This window comes from Trichechus manatus, unplaced genomic scaffold (genome assembly GCF_000243295.1).
Source record: "Trichechus manatus latirostris isolate Lorelei unplaced genomic scaffold, TriManLat1.0 scaffold00041, whole genome shotgun sequence".
Classification (NCBI taxonomy): domain Eukaryota; kingdom Metazoa; phylum Chordata; class Mammalia; order Sirenia; family Trichechidae; genus Trichechus; species Trichechus manatus.
In genome coordinates, this window is record NW_004443977.1 from 915,852 (window position 1) to 939,987 (window position 24,136).

A 24,136-nucleotide genomic window follows, 5' to 3' on the forward strand; every position below is an offset into this window, starting at 1 on the left:
ATCATCATTCAGGACGAGGCCAGGGGCCAACTGCAAAACAGACCATCAACTGCCATATACAAGTTCAAGTTGAAGCTGAAGAAAATTAGAACAAGGCTATGAGAGCCAAAGTACAACCTTGAGTATATCCCACCTGAATTTAGAGACCATCTCAGGAGTAGATTTGATGTGCCAAACACTAATGACCGAAGTCCAGACGAGCTGTGGGATGACATCAAGGACATCATACATGAAGAAATAGGTCATTAAAAAGACAGGAAAGAAAAGACCAAAATGGATATCAGAAGAGACTCTGAAACTTGCTCTTGAATGTCGAGTAGCTAAAGCAAAAGGAAGAAATGATGAAGTAAAAAAACTGAACAGAAGATTTCAAAGAGCAGCTCAAGAAGACAAAGTAAAGTATTATAACGACATGTGCAAAGACCTGGAGACAGAAAACCAAAAGGGAAGAACATGCTCGGCACTTCTCAAGCTGAAAGAACTAAACAAAAAATTCAAGCCTTGAGCTGCAATAGTGAAGGATTCTATGGGCAAAATATTAAACAACACAGGAGGCATCAAAAGAAGATGGAAGGAATACACAGAGTCACTATACCAAAAAGAATTAGTCGACGTTCAACCATTTCAAGAGGTAGCATACGATCAGGAACCGATGGTATTGAAGAAAAAAGTCCAAGCTGCACTGAGGGCACTGGCAAAAAACAAGGCTCCAGGAACTGACAGAATATTGAGATGTTTCAACAAATGGATGCAGTGCTAGAAGTGCTCACTCGTCTATGCCAAGAAATTTGAAAGACAGCTACCTGGCCAACTGACTGGAAGAGATCCATATTTATGCCTATTACAAAGAAAGATGATACAACCGAATTCGGAAATTATCGAACAATGTCATTAAAATCAAATGCAAGTAAAATTCTGCTGAAGATCATTCAAAAGCAGCTGCAGCAGTATGTCGACAGGGAACTCCCAGAAATTCAGGCTGGATTCAGAAGAGGATGTAGAACAAGGGATATCATTGCTGATGTCAGATGGATCCTGGCTGAAAGCAAAGAATACCAGAAAGATGTTTACCTGTGTTTTATTGACTATGCAAAGGCATTTGACTGTGTGAATCATAAAAATTAAGGTTAACACTGTGAAGAATGGGAATTCCAGAACACTTAACTGTGCTCATGTGAAAGCTGTAAATAGATCAAGAGGCAGTTGTTCAAACAGAACAAGGTGATACTGCGTGGTTTAAAGTCAGGAAAGGTGTGCATCAGGTATCCTTTCACCATATTTATTCAATCTGTATGCTGAGCAAATAATCCAAGAAGCTGGACTATATGAGGAAGCACAGGGCATCAGGACTGGAGGAAGACTCACTAACAACCTATGTTTTGCAGGTGACACGACCTTGCTTACTGAAAGTGAAGAGGACTTGAAGCACCTACTGATGAAGATCAAAGACTACAGCCTTCAGTAGGGATTACACCTCAACATAAAGAAAACAAAAATCCTCACAACTGGACCAGTAAGCACCATCATGATAAACGGAGAAAAGACTGAAGTTGTCATGGATTTCATTTTACTTGGATCCACAATCCACACCCACAGAAGCAGCAATCAAGAAATGAAAAGAGGCAATGCACTCAGCAAATCTGCTGCAAAAGACCTCTTTAAAGTGTTGAAAAGAAAAGATGTCACCTTGAAGACTAAAGTGCACCTGACCCAAGCCATGGTATTTTCAATTGCATCATATGCATGTGAAAGTTGTAAGACCGAAGAAGACATGACGCCTTTGAATTGTTGTGTTGGCCAAGAATACTAAATATACCATGAACTGCCAGAAGAATGAACAAATCTGTCTTGGAAGAAGTACAACCAGAATGCTCCTTAGAAGCAAGAATGGTGAGACTATGTCTTACATACTTTGGACATGTTGTCAGGAGGGATCAGTCCCTGGAGAAAGACATCATGCTTGGTAAAGTACAGGGTCAGTGAAAAAGAGGAAGATCCTCAACAAAATAGACTGACACAGTGGCTAACAGTGGGATCAAGCATAACAATTGTGAGCATGGTGCAGGACCAGGCAGTGTTTTGTTCTGTAGTACATAGGGTCCCTATGAGTTGGAACCAACTCTACAGCATCTAACAACATTTATAAATGTATAAATGCATATATTCAATTTCACTAGATAAGGCTACATTGTATTACTGCATCATGTCCCTACAACATAGTTATTGCTGTTTGCCCTGTGTCCCCAAAAAGTTGTACTAAATGTGATGTATTAGCGTTTTTAAATATTGTTGGATTTGCTTAGGTAATATTTTATGATTTCTGCTTCTATATTCATGAAAGAGACTGATAACAATTTTCTTCTAATGTCTTTGTCAGGTTTTGGTATCAAGGTTTGTTATCCTTATAAAATGAATTAGGATGTGTTCCGTTTTTTTGTTATTTGGGAAAGTCTGCAGGAGACTGGTATATTTTTTCTTAAATACTGGGAAAATTCACTAGGGAAGCCATCTTGGTGTAGAGATTTTTTGTGGGAAAGTTTTTAATAACTGCTTTAGTTTCTTAAATAGACATGAATATTCATATTTTCTGTTTCATGTCAGTTTTATAAAGTTGTGGGTTTCAAGAAATTTGTCCATTTTGTCTTAGTTGTCATATTTTTGTCATAATCTTAACACATTTGTGAGAAGATCTGTAGTGATGTCCCCTTCTTCATTCCTGATACAGGCAATTTGCATTTTCTCTTGTGTTTCTTAAACAGTCTTGCTAGGGGTTTATCAATTTCATTACCCTTTTCCAAAACCCAGCAACTGGGTTTGTTGATTTTGTTTTCTATTTCATTGATTCCTTTCTTGCTTTCTTTAGGTGATAAAATATTTTTGTTATATATTTTCCCTCTCTATTAACTTATACATTCTTGTAATTTTCTTTTAGTGCCTTCCTTACGGATTACAATGTGTATCCTTAACCTACTGACTTTTACCACCTCGTTTTATTCCTTTTACCACTTCCCTGAAAACACTGGACCTTAGAACATTTAAATTCCATTTGCAGTCCTCTTTCTTTTTATGTTACTGTTGTCGGTCATTTCAATTCTACATATATTAAAAATTCTACAATACATTATTGTTTTTACAGTTAACACTTATTTATATCTACCGTATATATATTTATCCTTTCCATTGCTCTTTGCTCCTTCCTACAATTACGTTTCCATCTGGGATCATGTTCCCTCTCCCTTTGCTATTATTATAGTGCAGGTTTGCTATCAACAAATTCTCTGTTTTTATTCATCTAAAACATATTTATTTCATCATATTTGAAGGATATTTTTGCTGAATATAAAATTCTAGGTTAACTTTTTTCCATTTATTTCAGAATTTTAAAAATACTTTCATTTTCATCTGGCTTCCATTGTTTCTATGAGTAGTTACCTGCAGGTCTTATTGCTGTCCCAACTAAAGGTAATGTGTCTTCTTTCTCTGGGTACTTTTAATATTTTCTGTCTTCTATTTTTAGCAGGCTTACCATCATATGCCTTGATGTAGTTTGTTTATTTATTTATTTTATTTGAGGTTCACAGAGCTTCTTGGATCTGTGGGTGAGTGTTCATTAGTTTGGGGAATATTCTCAATAATTACTTGTCCATATATTACTTCTGCCTTATTTTTTCTCTTCTAGATTCTAATAAACATACATGGTTAGATTTTTTTCCCACTGCGTTACATATATCCCTAATTTTGTTTTCTATACTTTTTCATTGTTTTATCTCTGTGCTTCCATTTGAGTATTTTCTCTTAGTCTTTCGGTTCACTAATCTTCTGCTCTAATTTGTAGTTAAACTCAGCAAATGAGGTATTAATTTCAAATGTTGCATTTTCAATTTAAAAATGTTCATACGATTCTCCTTTTAAAAAAATAATTCCAATTATCTGGTGAAACTTTTTTTCTGTTTGTTCCTTATTTTTGAACACATTAATCATGGCCATTTTAAAGTTATGGCCAGCTAAATCCAATACCAGAACCACTTGAGAGTCTGTCTATTGTCTGTTTTACCTCTTCAGTGTTGGTCATGTGATTCTACCTTTTGGCATGCCTATTAATCTTTGATTGAATGTCAGATGTTATGTTAAAAAAACCATATACATTTCAAATGTTGTAATATTTTTCTAGAGAGGGTTTTCTCTCCCCACTGCTATGTAGATAAAGTAGAGATTTGTCTCCTTAATCTAATCTGAGTGTGTGCTCAGTTAAGCCTGGCTGCAGCCCTAGTAAGGCTCAAATAGCCAATTTGTTCATGCACCACCAATGTTTTCAACCGTATGGTGTTTCCTACCGTTTGGTGTTTCCTACAGAATTTTTCTATGATGAGCCAGACCTCTAATTTTTGTCTTAGAGTATGCTGAATGATGCTACCCCATTTTAAGGGTTTTTTTTTTTCCATTTATGTTTTAATCTTCCTGTTCTGTACAGCCCCCAGTATTTAGCAAATTTTCTGAGGAGAAAACAAGCCATGTGCTCAGGCCTCCCAAAACACTACCTCAAATGTCCCACATAGCTATCATACACAGGCATTTGTACCAAATTTGAAAAATTCTGCCACAGCTCCAGGATAAAAATAGTTGCATAAGTCAGCTGTCCTAGGTTTTGCCATCCTTGGAGATTTAGCTTCCCTAGATCTTGAGTTAGCAGCTCTCCACTGCCCTAAGAAAAATAACTGGATTTTATGTGGTTTTTCTAGTTGTTCTAAGTGGGACTGCTGGTCTGCATGTGGTTAAGTGGAAGTCCTAGTATCTGTTATATACTTTGAAAGATTCATTTTGTTAATATTTTATGATTTTTGCATATAGGTTCATCTGTCCCAGGTCTTTAATTTTCATTTCTTAAATTATACCTGTCTGGTTTTGCTACAAAAATTAAACTAATCCCATAAAACAAGATAGGGAAATATTCCTCTCTTATAATAATGATTGCAAGGATGGTGCAGGACTGGGCAATGTTTCGTTCTGTTATACGCAGGGTTGCTATGAGTTGGAACCAACTTGATGGCACCTAATAACAACAACAATTCATTCTTTGAAAGAATTTGTGTTAAGATTTAAATGATCAGTTTCCTGATTATTTCATAAAGCTTGGCTACGAACAAGGCATTTTGATCTTTGTGGGAAGATTATTAACCACTGATTCATTTTCCTTAATAGTTGTAAGACAATTCTGCTTTACTATTTCTTCTCAAGTCAACTTTGTCAAGTTATATTCTCTTAGAAATCTGTGCATTTCTTCTGTTTTATAAAGCACATGATATATTCTAATTTTTTTTTCCTGTCTGCAGCATCGGTAGTTACATAACTTTCTCCATCCCCAATCTTATAGTGTATCTCTTTTATTACGCAGTCTTACCACATGGTTGTCAATTTTATTAGTTTTTTTAAAACCACATTTGCCTTAGTGATATTATTATACATCATATTCTATTTTCTTAATTTCTGTTTTAATCTTCATTATATCTTTTATTGTAGTTGTGTTTTATTGTTCTCTGACTAAAATGTTATTGGGGGCTTTCTTTAACAGTTATACTACTACTCAGGTTTTCTGTTTCTTTTTGATTCAGCTTTAGTATGTTACATATTTTTTAAGGACTTTGTCCCTGTTATATAAGCTTTCAAATCTAAGGCCATAAAATTGCCTTTTTTTCTCCTCTGTGGTTATGTATGGGAAGATATGTGTTTTTAACAGGACACATTGTCACTCTGTATAAAAAGGTTTCTGTTTTTAAAGGACAAAGGGAGAAGTAATAGTGCACAGGCACTTAGTGTGAGGTATCTACAGTGCCCAACTAAGAACATACTGACTAATAAAGCTAGAAAATGACCAACTCTAAGGTATATCAGCAATAACATGGATAAAACTGGCAGAGAGCACAGTAGCATCAATCATAGCTGAATACCAAAAATTCAAATTAAAGTATTACCTTAAAACAGTAGAATACTATTAAAAGACGTGTACATCATTTCCTTATGCAGAGATTCCCTTGTTAAAAGTCAGAACTCTAATTCACGTGGTTACCGAAACTCTAGATATCAGTTACTTATTAGAAAATTAAAATATTCTGTCCTTTGAAAGTACTCAGTTATGGTTATGAAAAGGAAAATGTATCTTTAACTTCAAGAAGTTTGAAAAAGGGCTGGCTGCATATCCATATTCTTTATATATATATATACAGCCCTTCTCTATTTTGAGGAGACACAAAATAGAGGCTAACTAATGAAGATGCCTAGGAATAATAAGAGTGTGTATTAAAAAAAAAAAAGGTTGCTGTCAAGTTGATTCCAACTCATAGGGACCCTATAGAATGTGTATAGTGGGCTAGAAAAAACTTTTAGTGAAGTAATAAATGTTTCATTTTTTGGGGGGCCGGGGGGAATGTTTTTAATGGTTAAAAAAAATGAACTTATTTATACTTTGAGACTTTTTTGCCAAAAATTTTATAAAATTGAACAAAGCTACTATAAAATGTAACTTCTTTAAAAAGATGTTTTTAGAGACATATTATTCAGCAGTATGAAATCCAGAGGAGTCCTGGGTGGCACAAACGGTGAAGCACACAATTACTAGCCAAAAGATGGACGGTTTGAAACCACCCAGGGGCACCTTGGAAGACAGGCCTGGCAATCTGCTTCTGAAAGGTCAGTCTTGAAAACCATATGGAGCTTAGGTCTACTCTGCACACACAGGGTCACCATGAGTCAGACTTGACTCAATGGCAAATAACAGTGCAAACCAGTACTGGCTCAATGTATTAATTTCCGAGGTTTTGTAGATTGAGTTATGACCTCCCAAAATATGTTATAAATCTTAACCTCTATGCCTGTGGTTATAATCCCTATGCATCTTTGTTATGTTAATGAGGCAAGATTAGTATAGGGTGTATCTTGAGTCAGTCTCTATAAAAGAGATTAAAAAACGCAAGCTAGAAGCAGAGATGGGGTATGATAGATGCCAAGACACATGAAGATATCCAAGGAACCAAGAAGCAGAAACTAAAGAGACAAGGACCTTCCCCCAGAGCTGACAGAGAGAGAAAGCCTTCCCCTTCCAAAGAATATTGAATATACCCTGGACTGCCAGAAGAACGAACAAATCTGTTTTGGAAGAAGTACAGCCAGGATGTTCCTTAGAAGTGAGGATGGCGAGACTTTGTCTCACATACTTTGGACATGTTATCAGGAGGAACCAGTCCCTGGAAAAGGCCATCATGCTTGGTAAAGTAGAGGTTAATGAGAAAAGAGGAAGACCCTCAATGAAATGAATTGACACAGTGGTTGCCACGATGAGCTCAAGCATAACGATGATTGTGAGGATGGCACAGGACCAGCACCTAACAACAACAACATAAAGATTAGCCCATTGCCATCAAGTCGATTCTAACTCATAGTGACCCTACAGGACAGAGCAGAACTGCCCCATAAGGTTTCCAAGGAGCAGCTGGTGGATTCCAAGGGCTGACCTTTTGGTTAGCAGCTGAGCTCTTACCCACTGTGCCAACAGGGCTCCTAACATAGAGATTACAGCCTAGGAAACCTTATGGGGCAGTTCTACTCTGTCATATAAGGTCGCTATAAGTTGGAATCAACTCAACAGCACACAACAATAACAACATTAAGACCTGAAAAGCTGTAACAATGGGCTCTACATACCAATATTCATGAAGATGGTGTGGGACCGGGCAATGTTTAGTTCACTTACATATAAGGTCACCATGAGTCAGAGCCAACTTGATGGCAACAAACAACATTAAGACTTAACTTGAGCATCTTAAGAACTGGACTCAGCAATACTATAATTTTCTGTGCCTCTTCTCTCTCATCTTTTCTTTGAGAATTTTTCTTTAACTATATCAAATCAGTTAAGAAGACTACTCATTTCTTCTTTACAATGTTTTCTTTTAATACCTGTTCTTTTCATTCCACTACCATCAGTCTAACCCTTTATAACCTTACAACTAGTTTATTGGAATAACCTCATAACTGTTTTCTGTTTTTCCAGTCTCTCCCAGTTGAAAATTTTCCTGTCTAGTTCTTAAATTATCTGTTCACAAATTAATCTTTCAAAAATAATACCTTTGATCATTTCACTCCTCCACTCCAAAACCATCACTGACTTCCCAATGTTGTCGTAATCACTGTTACCATTATCATCATTGTTCACATTTGATGAAGACTTTTAGGCCAGACACTGGGCTAAGTACCTTTCAAGCAAGTTATCTTATTTAATATCAACAAGTCTATAAGGCAGCTCTATTTTTATGAATGACAAAACAAGGCAATGAGTGATTTGCAGAATACTGCACTTTATTAAGTAGTAGAATGAAGATTTCAACCCAGTGTCTTCTAAAACCCATGCATGAAACCATTAAATTGTGCTGCCTCTCCACAGGAAATAACTTCTAGGCTCTTTTGAATGTGGTATCTTCCACACTTACTACAGTTACACAGAGCACATTTTCTCATAGAAATAATGTTACACATGCTATAAATTTATCCCTTCAAGTCAACCCACAAATGTTCCTGGAGTATAGACCTGTTGCAGTGAGGTGAGGAAGTTCTCAACCAAGATACCTCCCACTATCTAGAGCAGATGCTCCAATAGGTGGAGCTGAAGTAAGTGTGGCTTGGAAGAAGGGTTGGCTTCCCAGTATAAGAATGCGTTCAGGTCCTTAAGTTACTGCCTCTTCCTCATTTAGTCAGACATGTTCTGCACCGTAGAATTAATGTTTTTTCTAGTTCAGTGTCATTCATTATTTGTTACCCAATTCAGATTCTTCTTCTCCCTATCCTCAAGCCAGCCAACTATATATCATCTCTGATCTAGAGGCAGAAGGCTCCCATCTTTTTCCATTATCTTTGTATCAGTTTTTTCTCAACCAGTATGCTACTCAAGAATTAAGTACTAAAGGAAATTATTTGAATGACCATTTTCTCAATTTGCTCAAAGACAGTACATAGCTAGAACCATTCTAGATGCACAGAAGAGGGATTAATTTATTTATTACATACAATGAATGCCTTAGCCACTTTACTCCTTAATATTTCAATGTGTTATTTCCTACGAATAAGGGTATTTTATTCTAAAACTGCAACAGTTATCACATTTAGGAAATTCAATATTGATACAATATTTTAATCTAATCTACCATTCATATTCAAACTTTGTCAATTGTCCCAATTATTCTTTATTCCCCCTCCAAAAGAATTCTTCTATTTAGTCTCAATCTGGAACAGTTCCTCAGCCTTACCTGGCTGGCTTTCATTACCTTGACATTTTTTAGGAATACAGACCAATTTGATTTTTTTTGTTTTTGTTTTTTAATATCATGTTTCTCATGTTTGCCTTATCTGGTATGTACTCATAAATTAAATTCAGGTTATGGACCCTTGGCAGAATACTATATAAGGAATACTGTATCCTTCTCATAGACGACATTAGTTTTGATCATTCAGGCAAGGAATTGTCAGGTTCTCTACTTCATAGTTACTATTTCCCACCTGGCAACTAGTAAGTGATCTGGAAGGAGACACTTTAAGACCATGCAAATATCCTTCTCCTCATCAAACTACCACCCAGCACAACCCGAGATTTGGCATCCATTGATGACTCTTGTCTAATCAATTTTTATATAATTACAAAATGATTCTCTAATTTCACCACCACTCACTGCATATTTATTCATCAGCATTATACTATAGGAAAAGCCATCCCTTTCCTCCTATTTATTTTTCTATTTATCTATTATCAGTATGGACTCTTGACTTCCTATTTTTTTTTAATGGTTTAGAATTCATTACAGTCCTTATTTTGATGCTCACACAGTCCCAGATCTGATCAGTGAAGAGACTCTTCAAGCTAGTTCCTGTGTTCTTCTGGCATGCCCCCCATCATTTTTTGTAGTACTTCCTTGCTTTCTGGTACATTAAGATGTTCCAGGCTCATCTTATACCTTCTCTGTCCCAGCCCTGGAGATGAACCATTTCTCCAAAGATCCCTGGTTCCTTTTACTGCAGAATGGTATTAGAAAACAAAGTATGAGTACAAGGTATACTCATTGCTATCAGAATAACTCTGAGTCTCAACCTGTGCTATCCGATTCAGTAGCAACTACCTACATTAGCTATTTAAGTTAAAGTTAATAAAAATAAAATAAATAAAAAATTCAGGTCCTTAGTTGCACTAGCCACATTTCATCTACTCAATAGCTACAAGTGGTTAAAAAACCAGTTGCCATGGAATCAATTCTGACTCCTGGTGACCCCGTGTGTGGTTAGTAGCTACCATACTGGACAGCATAGATATAGAACATTTCTGTCATAACAGAAAGTTCTATTGAACATTATTGTCCTAGACCCTTTTAGTGGGCAAAGCTAGGAAACACACGTACACATTCATGAAATCGTAAGTTCTCACTCTCCATTACCTTTAAAATATCTTCTTAAATTCATTCTTTCAAATATTAAACAACTGTTCACTGAACACATATTATTAGACAGGTACTGTTCAAGATCCTGGACATTCAGAAATAAATATACAGTCCCTGTTCTCTAAAAACTTACAATTTAGTGAGAAGACAGAAAAATAAATGGATTTTTATAGAATGGTATGATAAATTCCAACAAACTGAGGTTAACACAGGGTGCTATAACAATATATACCCCAGACTGGAGATGTCAAGGAAGGTTTCCAGGAAATAACATTTAAATTAAGATTAGAAAGATAAATCTTATTAGCCTGGCAATCTAGGGGACAAATTATGAGGAGGAGGGGAATTTGGTATTCTCCAGTATTTTTTTCATCTGTATTCCAATTTCTCACTTAAATGCTTTCTCTCCCCAATAACCTTTCAAAATTCTGCTCATCTGCCAAAGCCCATTTTTTATGATATATTTCTTAATACCTCTAACTAGACAGGCCTCCTGCCCAACCTCTAAGTATGCTGCATTTACTGATTTCATGTACATGAAAGATTTGTTAATTTTTGTTGTTACCAACGTAGTGGGTAAGAACATGGGCTCTGAAATCAGACTTACTGTTTACTAACTGTGTGACTCTGGGCAAGTTACTTAGCTGTCTAAACCTCAATTTTCATACTGGAAGATGGGACTAATTAAATCTCTTAGTTAAATGTTTGAGAATTAAAGAAAATAACGTACTAAAAATGCTTATCATAGTGACTAGAATATGGTAGATAATAATGACAACTATTTGAGAATAAACAATAAGCCACTGGTCTATTAACCCAACTACCAGTTGCCATCAAGTCGACTCTGACTCATAGTGACCCCATGTGTATCGAGTAGAACTGTGCTCCATAGGGTTTTTCAATGATTGATTTTTCAGAAGTAGATCACCAGGCCTTTCTTCCAAGGTGCCTCTGGGTAGACTTGAACCTCCAACTTTTTGGTTAGCAGTCTATGTTAATCATTTGTACAGTCAAGAGACTCCACTGGTTGTCAGAGACTGAACTGTGTCCCCCAAAAATATGTGTATCAACTTGGCTAGGTCATGATTCCCAGTGTTGCATGATTGTGTAATCTGATGTGATTTCCTTATGTGTTATAAACTCTATCACTATAATGAGGTTATACTGAAGAGGTTTACAAGATTAGATAGTGTCTTAATCCAATCTCTTTTGAGATATAAAAGAGAAAAGTGAACAGAGACACATGGGAACCTCATACCACGAAGAAAGCAGTGCCAGGAGCAAAGCGCGTTCTTTGGAACTGAGGTTCCTGTGCAGAGAAGCTCCCAGACCAAGGGAAGATTGATGACACAGACCTTCCTCCAGAGCCGACAGAGAAAGCGTCCCCTGGAGCTGATGCCCTGAACTTGGACTTGCAGCCTATGGGACTGTGAGAGAATAAGCTTCTCTTTGTTAAAACCATCCACTTGTGGTATTTCTGTTAGAGCAGCACTAGATGACTAAGACACTGGTCTATTATTAACGATAATATTTCAACTTGTTTCTTCCTTTGTTTGCTGAAAGTTTAAAAATTGTTCATACCTTTCCAGGCCAATCTTTACAATATCAAGGCACATACTGAATTTTAGTAACAACTAGCAAAAACACCAAAATTATTCAAGCAGATTTCTTCTAGTAAGAATATTATGGCATAGTCATATGTAGAACGTGTTAGATAGATAATTTTATTTATGACTATGAAATCACAAAATCACATTTCAAAAATGTTATTCATCTATTGCTTGCAGAAACTTTAAATAAAAATCATCTTTTCCCATTATGTTGACATGTAAAAAAATTTTTTTTAATTCTAAACTAAAACTCATTTTTTTAGAGTATATTCAGGTTGGGGAAATCATACTAATAATGTCTGAACAACTAAATGGTAAAAATTAATCTATCAATAAAAACTAATTTGTCAGAATTCACATTTCTATTTATAATTGGATGCTGATAAAAACAAAACTTAAAATTGGACAGCATCAAGGACAATTCCTTTCATATGCTATTAAGAAATCTAAAAGAATAAAAAAAGTATGTCATACAGCAGGAACTAGACATAACTTATTTTGTACTTCATCACAGCTTCAGATATGATTTAAAAGAAGTATACCCAACATTTGTTTACAAATAAAAAGTATGTTTTCAAAATGAATGCTTTTAATGAAGTGCATTTTATTTGTATAAAGTATAAACATGAACATCTAAAATTGTATTGCTTATGTTCTAAAAGAAGAAAAAAAGGAGCACTTACCAGGATTAACAAATACCAAACCTAAAAGGGAGATCAATGCCATTTCCTCCAAAATAACTGACAGCTGTGCAGATTTTGTTTACCTGATCAAATATTCACAAGACAAATATGTGATAGGTTTGTGTTTCTGTTAATACCCTTACCAGTAAATTTTTTAAACCGCCTTAATATCTAATTTTCCTTCAATTAGTTTAAGTATAAATGTGGGTTTTTTTAAAAATAACAGAATTTTCAGAGTATGACACTGCTATTTTTAAGAAATTATTAAATCCCACCTAGATATTGTCAATACCTATTACATCATTTATAAACTATATTTTTAAAAGTTTTCTAGATTTAATTATTCTAGATAACAACCTAATGACAGTCTACATCTTATATGTGAAATATACACACACTGATGGTAAATCTTTGTTCATGTTTTCCCAAAGGCAACCTACCTGCTGAGTCCAATAAAAAGTAGGGCTCAATCTGTAGAGTTTTCGTTTGTGGAAACTCTGAAGTGGCCTTGTTCGGGCTGCTGTACTCATGATAGTCAAGGATGGAGATTTCAGTCTTGTCCTGTCTTTTCTCCTTTTCTTACTGTGCTTCTGGTTAAGGAACCAGCTACTGGAGGAAGAGAGCTCATCTAAATTCTCTGAAGCACTAAAATGCCATGAAATAATTTGGGGAGGGGAGATAAAACAAAACAAACAAACAAAAAAGACAAAGAAAACTAAATGTAAATTGCCTTGTTCTGACAGAGGAGTATTAATTTTAGCCAATTTTGTGGTAACAACTGGTGAAAGAATCAACATTAATCAGGAATTACGTATTCAAATTGTAAAAACAATTTCTACTTATTTTTCCTGCAAAACAAATATCTAGGTTGGAAAATACCTGCATGAATGCACTAGTACAATGTCAATGTTCACTGTAAATCAGTAATAAATTCACATATATTATACAGTGTTTTAACTATCTACATAAAATTCTTTTTGTGTATGGGTGAAATTATACAGGACTACTGGTTTGCACTTGGCAACCAACCAAAAGGTTGGTGGTCTGAACCCATCCAGCAGCACCATGGAAGGAAGGCCTGGGGATCTGCTTTTGTAAAGACTATAGCCAAGAAAACCTAATGAAGCTCAGTCCTACTCTGTAACACACGGGTCACCATGCATCTGGGGCTGACTCAATGGCAGCTAACAACAACAACATAGGTTTAAAAAAGAGCTGAAGTCTCACTGCATCATGAGTTGCTCTGTAAGTAAGTATTACATACCATCTGAGTGAAATCTGAAATAGTGCTGTAACCCTACTATATTTTGGGATTTTTTTAAACTTCTGATGATATAAAATCCATAACTATAAAATAATGAAATGGTTCACATAAGCTACACATGAAAATAAGTCTAATAATTTTATATTTAATCTTCATCTTAATTTTTTAACATTACATTTAAGTATTTTTAAAGGTCAGAACATTAGGAGGAAGTTAACCTTCATCACCACATAAATTTAACTTCACTTATACTAGTATATTATACATAAAATAATTAAGCATTTTAGGCATTTCAAAATAGCAATATCAACCTTATTTTTACAGACAAATGCTACTCAATATACTAGGCTAGCATCAACAAGTGAATCTGGTATATGTAATACTGCCAATGAACATTTAAGTTTTAAGTGCTCTATTGGGTTCAAGTAAAATCAGTGTTTAATGGTAAACATAAGATATGGTTTTTCTATAGCAGTATTGTTCTCAAGCATATTTATGACTGTTATAAAAATATTCTTTTAGCTTGTGGATAAAACAAATAACTCAAGAATGTTTTATATAGTAATAAGAAACTAGAAATAAAGGAGCCTGAATGGCTTATGCTGGTGAAACCAAAGAGAATAATTAAATATAAAATATTATATAATTTTAACTGGGCATCCTCTATTTTTGTTAGTTATGGCAACCCTAATGCTTTTACTTCCATTTTATAATTAAACATAAAATATGTTGGTATCTATCATACATTTAATAAATACATAATTAAGTATGTACCATTGGCTAGACCAGTACAGGGAAAATGGCTGATGACAACTATTTTACTTTTAAAACATTAACTTTAGTTTTCAGAGAGTTCTTGTCAAAAGTGTTTTAAGTACCAGTTAATAAAAAGTTCTAATTAGCTCCTATCATGTAGCTGGCTGAGAAAGGTTTAGGATATAATGCTATTCTCAAATTAACAGGTCCAATCTCAAATCTTAATGTTACTTTCTGTGACAGTAATGCGTACAATATATATTGCCTATGAAAACACTTAAGTGTATCAGTGCTATTAACAGTCTGCTCTTGAGAAACCTGCCATGGAGCCAGGCTACCATGTCACGGGTGAGCAGAAGGCACAGATGACAGACTATATGAAGTTACGCACTGAGAAGGCCAAGTGGCTGTCAGAGAAGTTATTCAAGATCAGGAAGAAGACAGGTTTCAGTAGGTAGTTGATACTAGAGGTAATCAAGTCAGGAGAGTTAGGCTCCAGAAAGGCAGGAGTAGATCCAGCACAAAAAAGAGGCTCTTGATCCAGCAAGTCAGAAACACCTTCAGGCAGAAGCTTACACAGGCTCCTTAAAAGAAACGTTGCTCTAAGAAAAATTAAAAGCTTTTATTCTAGGAGTCTAAGGCATACTTCCTAACTTTCCCCTTTATGGGGGCAGTGATGGTTCAGTGGTAGAATTCTGGGAGAACTGGGTTTGATTCCTGGCCAACGCACCTCATACACAGCCACAACCCAACTGTCAGTGGAGGCTGGCGTGTTGCTATGATGCTGAACAGGTTTCAGTGGAGCCTCCAGGCTAAAATGGATTCGGAAGAAAGGCCTGGCTATCTACTTCAGAAAATAAGCCAATGAAAACCCTGTGAAGTACAAAGGTCTGATCCACAACCCATCTGAGGCTCGGGCAGCGTTTCGTTCTGTTGTGTAGGGGGTCGCCATGAGTCAATGGCAGCTAACAACAACACTTATTAAAGAAGCCTTAGCGCTCCCCTGTCCGCAGGAGGCTTATCCCTGAAGCAGGTGAGCCATCACCTCCCTTTTGAATGAAAAGATACAACTTCTGAACTGGCTAGGGGATCAAAGGCTGATTTAAAGGTAAATGGAAAGCTTATCATTTGCTGTCAGTAAATGTTAGTTATATTTTCAGGTTTCTAAGGTGGCTGTCACATTATGATAGGAAAAAGTTTAGTTTTATTATTATTTTTTAAGTATGTTCCTAGCTACATACAATTCATCCTTAAACATTTCTAACTAATAAGGGTTCTTGCAAAAAAGTCATCAACATTTATCCTCAAATAAATAGGGAGATTTACTGGAATCTGTTTTCCTACTATTCAATGTGAAAAATTACATTATTCTCACTTTCTTGGTACATAAATCACTTTAATAGGTAATCAGTGGGGTTATTGTAAATGGTCACTGTAACCCACTGATAAAAACACTTGTTTTGCACAGTGTTTTAACTATTCACACTAAGTAGAGGTTCAGGGTCAATCAATGAATCTTACTAACAGCAGAACAAGTGGAAAATCCTGAGGAAATTCTGAGGAAGACAACACAACCCTCACCCCTCATGTGACTATAACCTCAGGATATACATATGTACGGAAGCATGTATTTTAAACACTGCCTTAAGTCCCATTCTAAATCTGCCTCTTTGGTTTATAAAAGTTAGTTTTTGATAGTAAGATATGATGGTGTATGACTTGATTATAAACTTATAAAAATAATAAGCGGATGAGAACTATAGGATGTTCTGATTTATAAAGGAGCAAGACATGAGAATCAAGTCTAAAAAATTTCTTCTTATAAAAATCACAAATGATTTGAGAGCTTGATCTAAGAAAATAATCAGAAAGTTATGGTTCACATTTTATTAACACTTTAATTTCTCCAATAAAATAATTTTTAAATGATTTTCTGAAATCACTGGTTTTCTCTATTACAGTCCTAGAAATCTTAGCAGTTAAGATATTTATGGATAACAAGAATAGGAATTCAATTTGCTTTTAGAGACTATGAATGGAAAGCTTCAAGTGAATTTTTTAAACAATTTATTCCTATACTCTAATTACTATAGAAACCTAAAGTTTACAATGACAGTCAATCAATCTGTTACCTGATATTTTATTATAAACCACTACCAAGATGAATGTTCTACAAACAAATAAAACAATCTAAGGGTACAGTTACATGGGGGGCATATATTAGCCAAATTTTTGCTGTCAGCTTGGTGGTAGTGTTAATGGTATATGGATGTGGAAGAATAGCCTGATTTTAATCTTTTTTTTTTTTTGTAAACCCAGCAAAAGATAGTCTACAAATTTTCATGGTAAATTATTCAAGTATTTAATAATCTTTTTACTGAGCCCAATTCTGTTCTTAAAAGGACTGAAATAAGTCTTATAATACTCAAATACTTGTAGAAAATAAGAAATGTCTGAGCCTGATTATAAATTTAGAATGCTAGAACCATAAAAGCATAGGGAAGACTTCACGAGGTTACTTTTATCTCTTAACATAAAGTAACAGATAATCCATAAAGATTATTTTTTCACAATATTTTGAATATACCTGTAAATCCTCCTCTTTATATATGATATGTACTGACTAAGGAGCCCTGGTGGTGCAGTGGTTAAGCGCCCAGCTGCTAACCAAAAGGTCAGCAGTTCAAACCCATCAGCAGCTCTGTGGGAGAAAAGACCTGGCAATCTGCTCCCATAAAGAGTACAGTCTAGGAAACCCTATAGAGCAGTTCTAGTCTGTCATATAAGGTTGCTGTGAGTCAGAATCGACAGCACACAACAACAACAAAAAAACGTTTCTACTAAATTAAAATTTGCCAAGATTTTTTTATAAAGCATGAATACAAGCTCTTGCACTTATACATACTGTTTTCTATGGTGGCTAAAACTCTTTTTTAATACAGGAAAAGGAAATGATTTTACATGAACACACCATAAAACCCACTGGAATACATCTGTCTACTGGGCAAGCTTGCTTCATTCTCTAATACTATGGGAAGAAAGCTCAGAAAGATGGAGGGAAAAAACAGATGAAAAGGTGAACGGGGGAAGGTAGAATGGTTAAGCAGGCAATTTGTAGTTATTTTTTAGTTTGATGGCTGGCGAAAACCAAAAAAAAAAAAAAAAGAACTACTACTGAGAAAGAAAATTCATATTCTGTTCTCCTTGCTTCATTATAATGTAGATAAACTGTAAGGATGCACTTTCAATTCAATCAGAAACATTACAACGTGGTGATGGCTGCTTTAGAAAATGTGCTGTTTAATGATATATGATAAATATGCTCTTGGAATTTTGGAGTCTAAGACATTAGACTACACTAAAAGCTCACTATCATTTACAGGAAATTAGAAAGATCCAAATTCCTAAGATATTCTTAAAGGTCAGGAATTACTCAACACAGGATCATAATAGAAGATTCATGACTGACGAGGTAGGCTACACAGACAGAGGCCAATGTCGGCGCATGCTATATTGAACAGAGCTGGCCTTTTTCTTTTCAAATTATGCAACATGGCACATAGGCCCTGCCCTTTGCCTTAAAATATACTATGTAGCAAAAAAAACTATACTCATGGAATAGCAGAGAATAAATATTCAATAGAGAATTTTAAAATAATGATTTAGGCCAATAGTTTTCAACACTTTCCCCCGCATTCACACCATTCTCATATTAAACACACTCAAGGAAAAGTAGAAACCAATACTGGAGTAGAGAATTAGAATGTGCATTCTCACCAAAGAGATTGAGAGTCCCTTAGTTCCCCATAACCACACACAAACACACACACCCAAGAATCACTGTTTTTGCATGAGTTGTAATCTCTATTTCAGGTCTCGTCTTTTCACCAGTTAGAGTTCTCTGAAGGATTCAATCTATAGCAGCTAAGGCTGGCAGCAGCCACTTCCAACTTTCCACACTGCCCAAAGTCCTGCCAATAGCTGAATTCACTACCTCCTCCTCCCTTGATAATGTTTGGAGAAATGAATTCATCACATAATCAGATGCCCCAATGAAATGCAGAAGGGAAACAACCACTTTTAAAGAAGCTATAGAAAAAAAGAACTTATATAAACTTACTACGAATGACCGACTAGGGGCATTATTTGGCCCTCACTGGCAAAGCCTAAAGACCTCTTTCAAATGACCAGTGGAACAAGATCCAGGCATTACCTTGTGTACAGAAAACAGTGCCCTGACCATTCTCCCTCCTCAGGGTATGAAATAGGGGAACTATACCCCTTACACAAAATTACAAGTGTCCTCAATTTAGCAATAAAGCACTGTGTGGTACTGCACTATAAAATGTCATTCTAAAAAAGATGTGGTCTTTCTGAAAAAAATTACAGTACACTGACTTAAAAAATTAAGGTACACCTATTACATGAAATATTATGCAGTCATTAAAATATTTTAAGTATAAAAAGCTTGAGATATAATATAACTGAAAAAAAGACGTAAAAACTACCTATAATAGATCTCAATTATGAAAATGATATATAAAAAAGATAGGAAGAAATTATACTCTGAGCAATATAAATGATTTCTTTCTTCTTAGTATTTTCTGAATTTTCCTTTTTTTTTTTTTATTTTTTTAAAATAAGCTTGTATTAGTTTTATAAGGAGAAAACAAAAAATGTCATCTAAAAATTACGGTCTTCTTTTTTAAGGGACTTATAATCAAATACATTTTTAAATAGCTGAGAATAAAAGAGACTCAGGAGACATAACAAACCAAATGTAATTTATGGGCTTTGTTTAAATCTTGATTCTAACAAATTAATCATGAAAAGATAATTTTGAGAAAACTGGGGAAATTTGAATATGGACCAGGAATTGGATGATAGTAATTATGGTTAATAATACTAAGTATAATAATAACATGATGGATGTATTAAAAAGGGGGGGTTATCACAAAAGTATTTACAGTTGAAATGGTACTCACTAGAATTTAATTTTTCTTAAATCCTAGAAAAAAAAAAAGTATGTGAGGAAGTGGAATAGATGAAACAAGTTAGCAAAATATTGAGAACTGTTAAAGCTGGGAATATGCAGGTTCACTTTACTATGGTTTCTATATGTCTAGTTTTCCACAATAAAAAGGAGAAAGAGAGACAAACTGACTACTGAAGTGCTTTCTGCCATTCTTAGCTTTTAACTTCAAGTGGAACTCTTGAAACATAAAGGCAAGACATCAGGAAGCTGATAGGATGGCCATATTTTTTACCTGAGAATACAGCCATAAGGTTTGTCAAACATTTCTATCTGATCTGTAACTTGGGACCTACAGTTCAGATTTTAAAATATAATCTGTGAGCTGTTTCTCTGACATGAGACACAGTGTGAAACTGGGACTTTCCTGAAAACTACTGTTTTTCAGATTAAGAAAAATTTGGGAATACAAAAAATTGAAAGAAAAAGTGAAAATATGTTTTATAATCCCATCATCTAAACACAAATATATTGCATTATATCCTTCCAGCCTTTTTTCTATAAAACCATACTATAAGGTGATTTTGGTATTCTAATTTTTCCACTTAACATTCCAACATAAGCATGTTCCCATATGATTATATACTTTCTATACATATAATTTTTAATAGTTACAAAATCTTCCATCCAATGGTTGTACCACAATTATTTAAACATTATCCTATAACGTTATGGTTTAGACTGATGTTATTAGACATAAAGAGACAAACTTTGTAAAAAAGAAAATAATTCCTACCGGTATTTAAAAACATGGCAGGGGAGGTTTTATTTCCCTATTGACATCATATATCTAGCTAATACAATAATTAATGTAATTTATAGCCAAAATTATGTTGAAAACTTCAGACTGAAATATACTATCAACAATGGTTTCTCATAATTGAGAAGTGACTACTGAAAATGTCAGGAGTGTAAAAGATTTACTTTACATGTGATTAGTTTGTCAGTGTAACTGCACGTTTTCAATTATGATACCCAATTAGAATGAGTGGTTGCATTTCATGTAAGATAACTACCATTAGTGGAAATAAGTAGCATGACAATGATTCATTAGAAATTTAATTTCATATCATATTCCAGGACTCATTAAAACAACAACAAAAAAAATCTAAGCATTATTTCAAGCAGAAATTCAGTTTCTCAGAGATAATACCCCATGGGGTAAACAAGGAGCCATTTACAACACTTTATCTTCAGTTTAGAGTGTGAAATCTAAAACCAGTAACGATCTCTATGATAATAAAATGTAATGCTTCATTTGTTTAAAGCCTCAATCTTCTCAGTAATTCAGTTCCTGGTGACTCATCTTAGACCCTGCTGCCAAGATTATTAATAAAGTCAAAAACAACTCTGACATTTTTTAGGGGGAAACTGCCATTAAACAAGATAAGGGAGGTGGGAATCAATGAGTAACAAGTCTGCAAACAGGTTGCCCTGGAAAATAATTAACCAGGGGAATTTACTTTAAAGACATTGTGAGAACAGATTATTAGGATACTATAAAAATCACAAGTATCTTTAAAAATTATATAAAACAGTAAATTCTGTATGGTCCATCTAAAAATTAATATACAGAATAGCTAGTCAAACTTTAATAACCTAAATTTCTTCTACAAAAATTATTTCTTCTACAAGTATGCTTTAGTAGAACTATAACACTCCACTCATGAAGTTTATGAGGTTATGATATAATTTGATATAATAGTAAAATAAACATGCTTTATTAGAAGAACTGTAACACTTCACTTATGAGGTTACTAATATGGTACCCTTAACCATACAATATAGCTGAAATCATAAAAGGAAAAAGGCCTTTAAGTAACTACCATGGACTGAATTGTGTCCCCCCAAAATATCTGTCAACTTAGCTAGGTCATGATTCCCAGTATTGTATGATTGTCTACAATTTTGTCATCTGACATGATTTCCCTATGTGTTGTAAATCCTATCACTATGATGTAATAAAATGGATTAGTGGCAGTTACAATGATGAGGTCTACAAGATTAGACAGTGTCTTAAGCCAATCTCTTTTGAGATATAAAAGAGAAAAGCAAGCAGAGAGACATGGGGACCTCATACCACCAAGAAAGCAGTGCTGGGATCAGAGCGCATCCTTTGGACCTGAGGTTCCTGCACGAAGAAGCTCCCAGATCAAAGAAAGACTGATGAAAAGGACCTTCCTCCAGAGCCGACAGAGACAGAAGGCCTTTCCCTGGAGCTGGCGCCCTGAGTTCGAACTTCTAGCCTACTGGACTGTGAGAGAATAAACTTCCCTTTGTTAAAGACATCCACTTGTGGTATTTCTGTTATAGCAGCACGATGACAAAGACAGTAACCAAAATAAATTTTAGCAATTCTATGCATGAAAACTCATTCCTGTTACTCATAGGAGAGGCTTCTCCCTTACTATAAACCAAAAACCAAACCCGCTGACGTCGAGTTGATTCCAACTCATAGCAACCCTATAGGACCCATAGGATTTCTAAGTAGCAGCTGGTGGATTCGAACTGCCATCCTTTTGGTTAGCAGCCGTAGCTCTTAACCATTGCGCCACCAAGGCTCCTCTCTTACTACAGAATGTCTCTTATTGTAGTATAGAAACTTCTACCACCTTGGTTATCTGATTTTCTAGCCCAGTGCCAAATTAGATGAGATGAAGCTGAACTGCAGGAGGTAGCCATGGCAGCAATAACTAAACTATCAATCTGACTATGGATGAAGAACAATTAAGTACAAAATATTTTCTATGGAATGTTGATTACCTGCCAGAAATCATGAAAGACATTTCATCTATTCAACAAATATTTCTTTGTGCCTATGATGAGATCTCACTGATCCAGGTGCTAGATAATAACAGTTAATAAGATAGCCCAAAATCTCTGCTCTCAGAGAGCGTACGTTCTAGTTCAGGAAGGCAGATAATAAACAAGTAAATAAATTGAAAAAATAATTTCACATTTGTTAGCTCATTTGATCCTCACAAAAACCCTGTAAGGTAGACTTTTAACTGTGATTTAGAGAGATAAATCACCCATATCTGTCTGATTCCAAAGTGATATCCTTAACAATAGAAGTTTCTTCATAGAACTTGATCAGGCTTTTAATTTTTGCGAGATTACTTAGTTGATGTCTTTTTTCCCAAATAGGCTTTCTATACCACAAGAACAGAGACCACATGTTTTTGTTCAATAATGTATCCCAGGTGCCCAATCCAGTGCCTGACACTCAGTAGGTATTTACTGATTATTAGGTAAATTTGTTTAGAGATATACAGCTATTAATCTCAACAGCCCCTGAGGATTTGGTCATGGTGAGGTGCCTCAGTTATCAAAAAAATTGAATTAAGTTCAGTATCATCTAAGAAAAGCAATGTGTAATAAATTTTATTTAAACAATTCTTCCCAAGTGGTTTATCTGAAAAATTTTGGCACTTAAGTGGACTCCTCATTCCTCTTACTGTTCTGGGTACCTCTTTCCATAATAACCTCTAGCATATGCTTCAAAGTTACTAAAATATGTTGAGTAATTTCTTCCCACCCATTAATTCTCTTAAATTAAGTACCACAAAATTATTATGCCCAAAGCATAGAATAACAGTGATCTTACAAAAGGATACACACTTGAGGCTGTAATGAAAATCTTTGTATTAGTCATTTGTTTGAAAAAATGGAGTTCCTCAAAAATAAACATTAAGTAATCAAAGAATATTGGCACTAGAAACTACTTGAGAAAATACTTGTGTCCCATTGGATTTAAAGATAAAAAGTGAGACAGAGATTAACTGACTTGCTCAAGGTCACAGGATGTCTAACATGCTTTTAAAACAAAAGAATTCATAAAAACAATATACTCCCATAACCACAAGTTACCCAAAAATTGCTAAATTATAAAAGAACTATAATTGAGTAAGAATAAACAAAAGTTAAAACCTTTTTAGGAAGTTGGGGTATAGGAAGAGATTAACTGCTCCAAGATGGTCTTTGGAGGAGGTATGTTTCATGTAGTATGTGAATAAAACCCAACAGTACATTTACACTAAATTTTAGAGTGCTTGATTTAGTTATAGGGTCCCATACAAACTAGGTATACCACAGGCAAGACAGCAACTTTATATCTTCCCAGGAAATATGATGGAAAAATAGATGGTGCCTCAGTAACTCCTAGTACCTGTCTAATGTATGTCTTCAGTAATAGATGGCCCTTTGGCGGGGGGGTCTGTAAATGCATGTGCAAAGAGACACCGACTCATGTCCTCAAACCCTTATTCTAACTCAGGCCACTCTAAAACACTTTTTAGAAGAAGAGTTCTAAATTTTTT

General features: G+C 35.0%; 1 protein-coding gene across 3 annotated transcripts in view; it reads right to left on the reverse strand.

Annotated features, from left to right (window-relative positions):
* KANSL1L (KAT8 regulatory NSL complex subunit 1 like) overlaps positions 1-24,136 on the reverse strand; it is a 144,775-nt gene that overhangs the window by 25,969 nt on the left and 94,670 nt on the right. For 2 of the 3 annotated variants that reach the window (XM_023731222.1, XM_023731223.1), the window contains exon 6: positions 13,206-13,410. In XM_023731222.1, coding sequence (XP_023586990.1) covers positions 13,206-13,410 — 205 coding nt within the window. The remainder of the gene's footprint in view (positions 1-13,205; positions 13,411-24,136) is intronic. The other variant, XM_023731224.1, reaches the window with a different exon arrangement.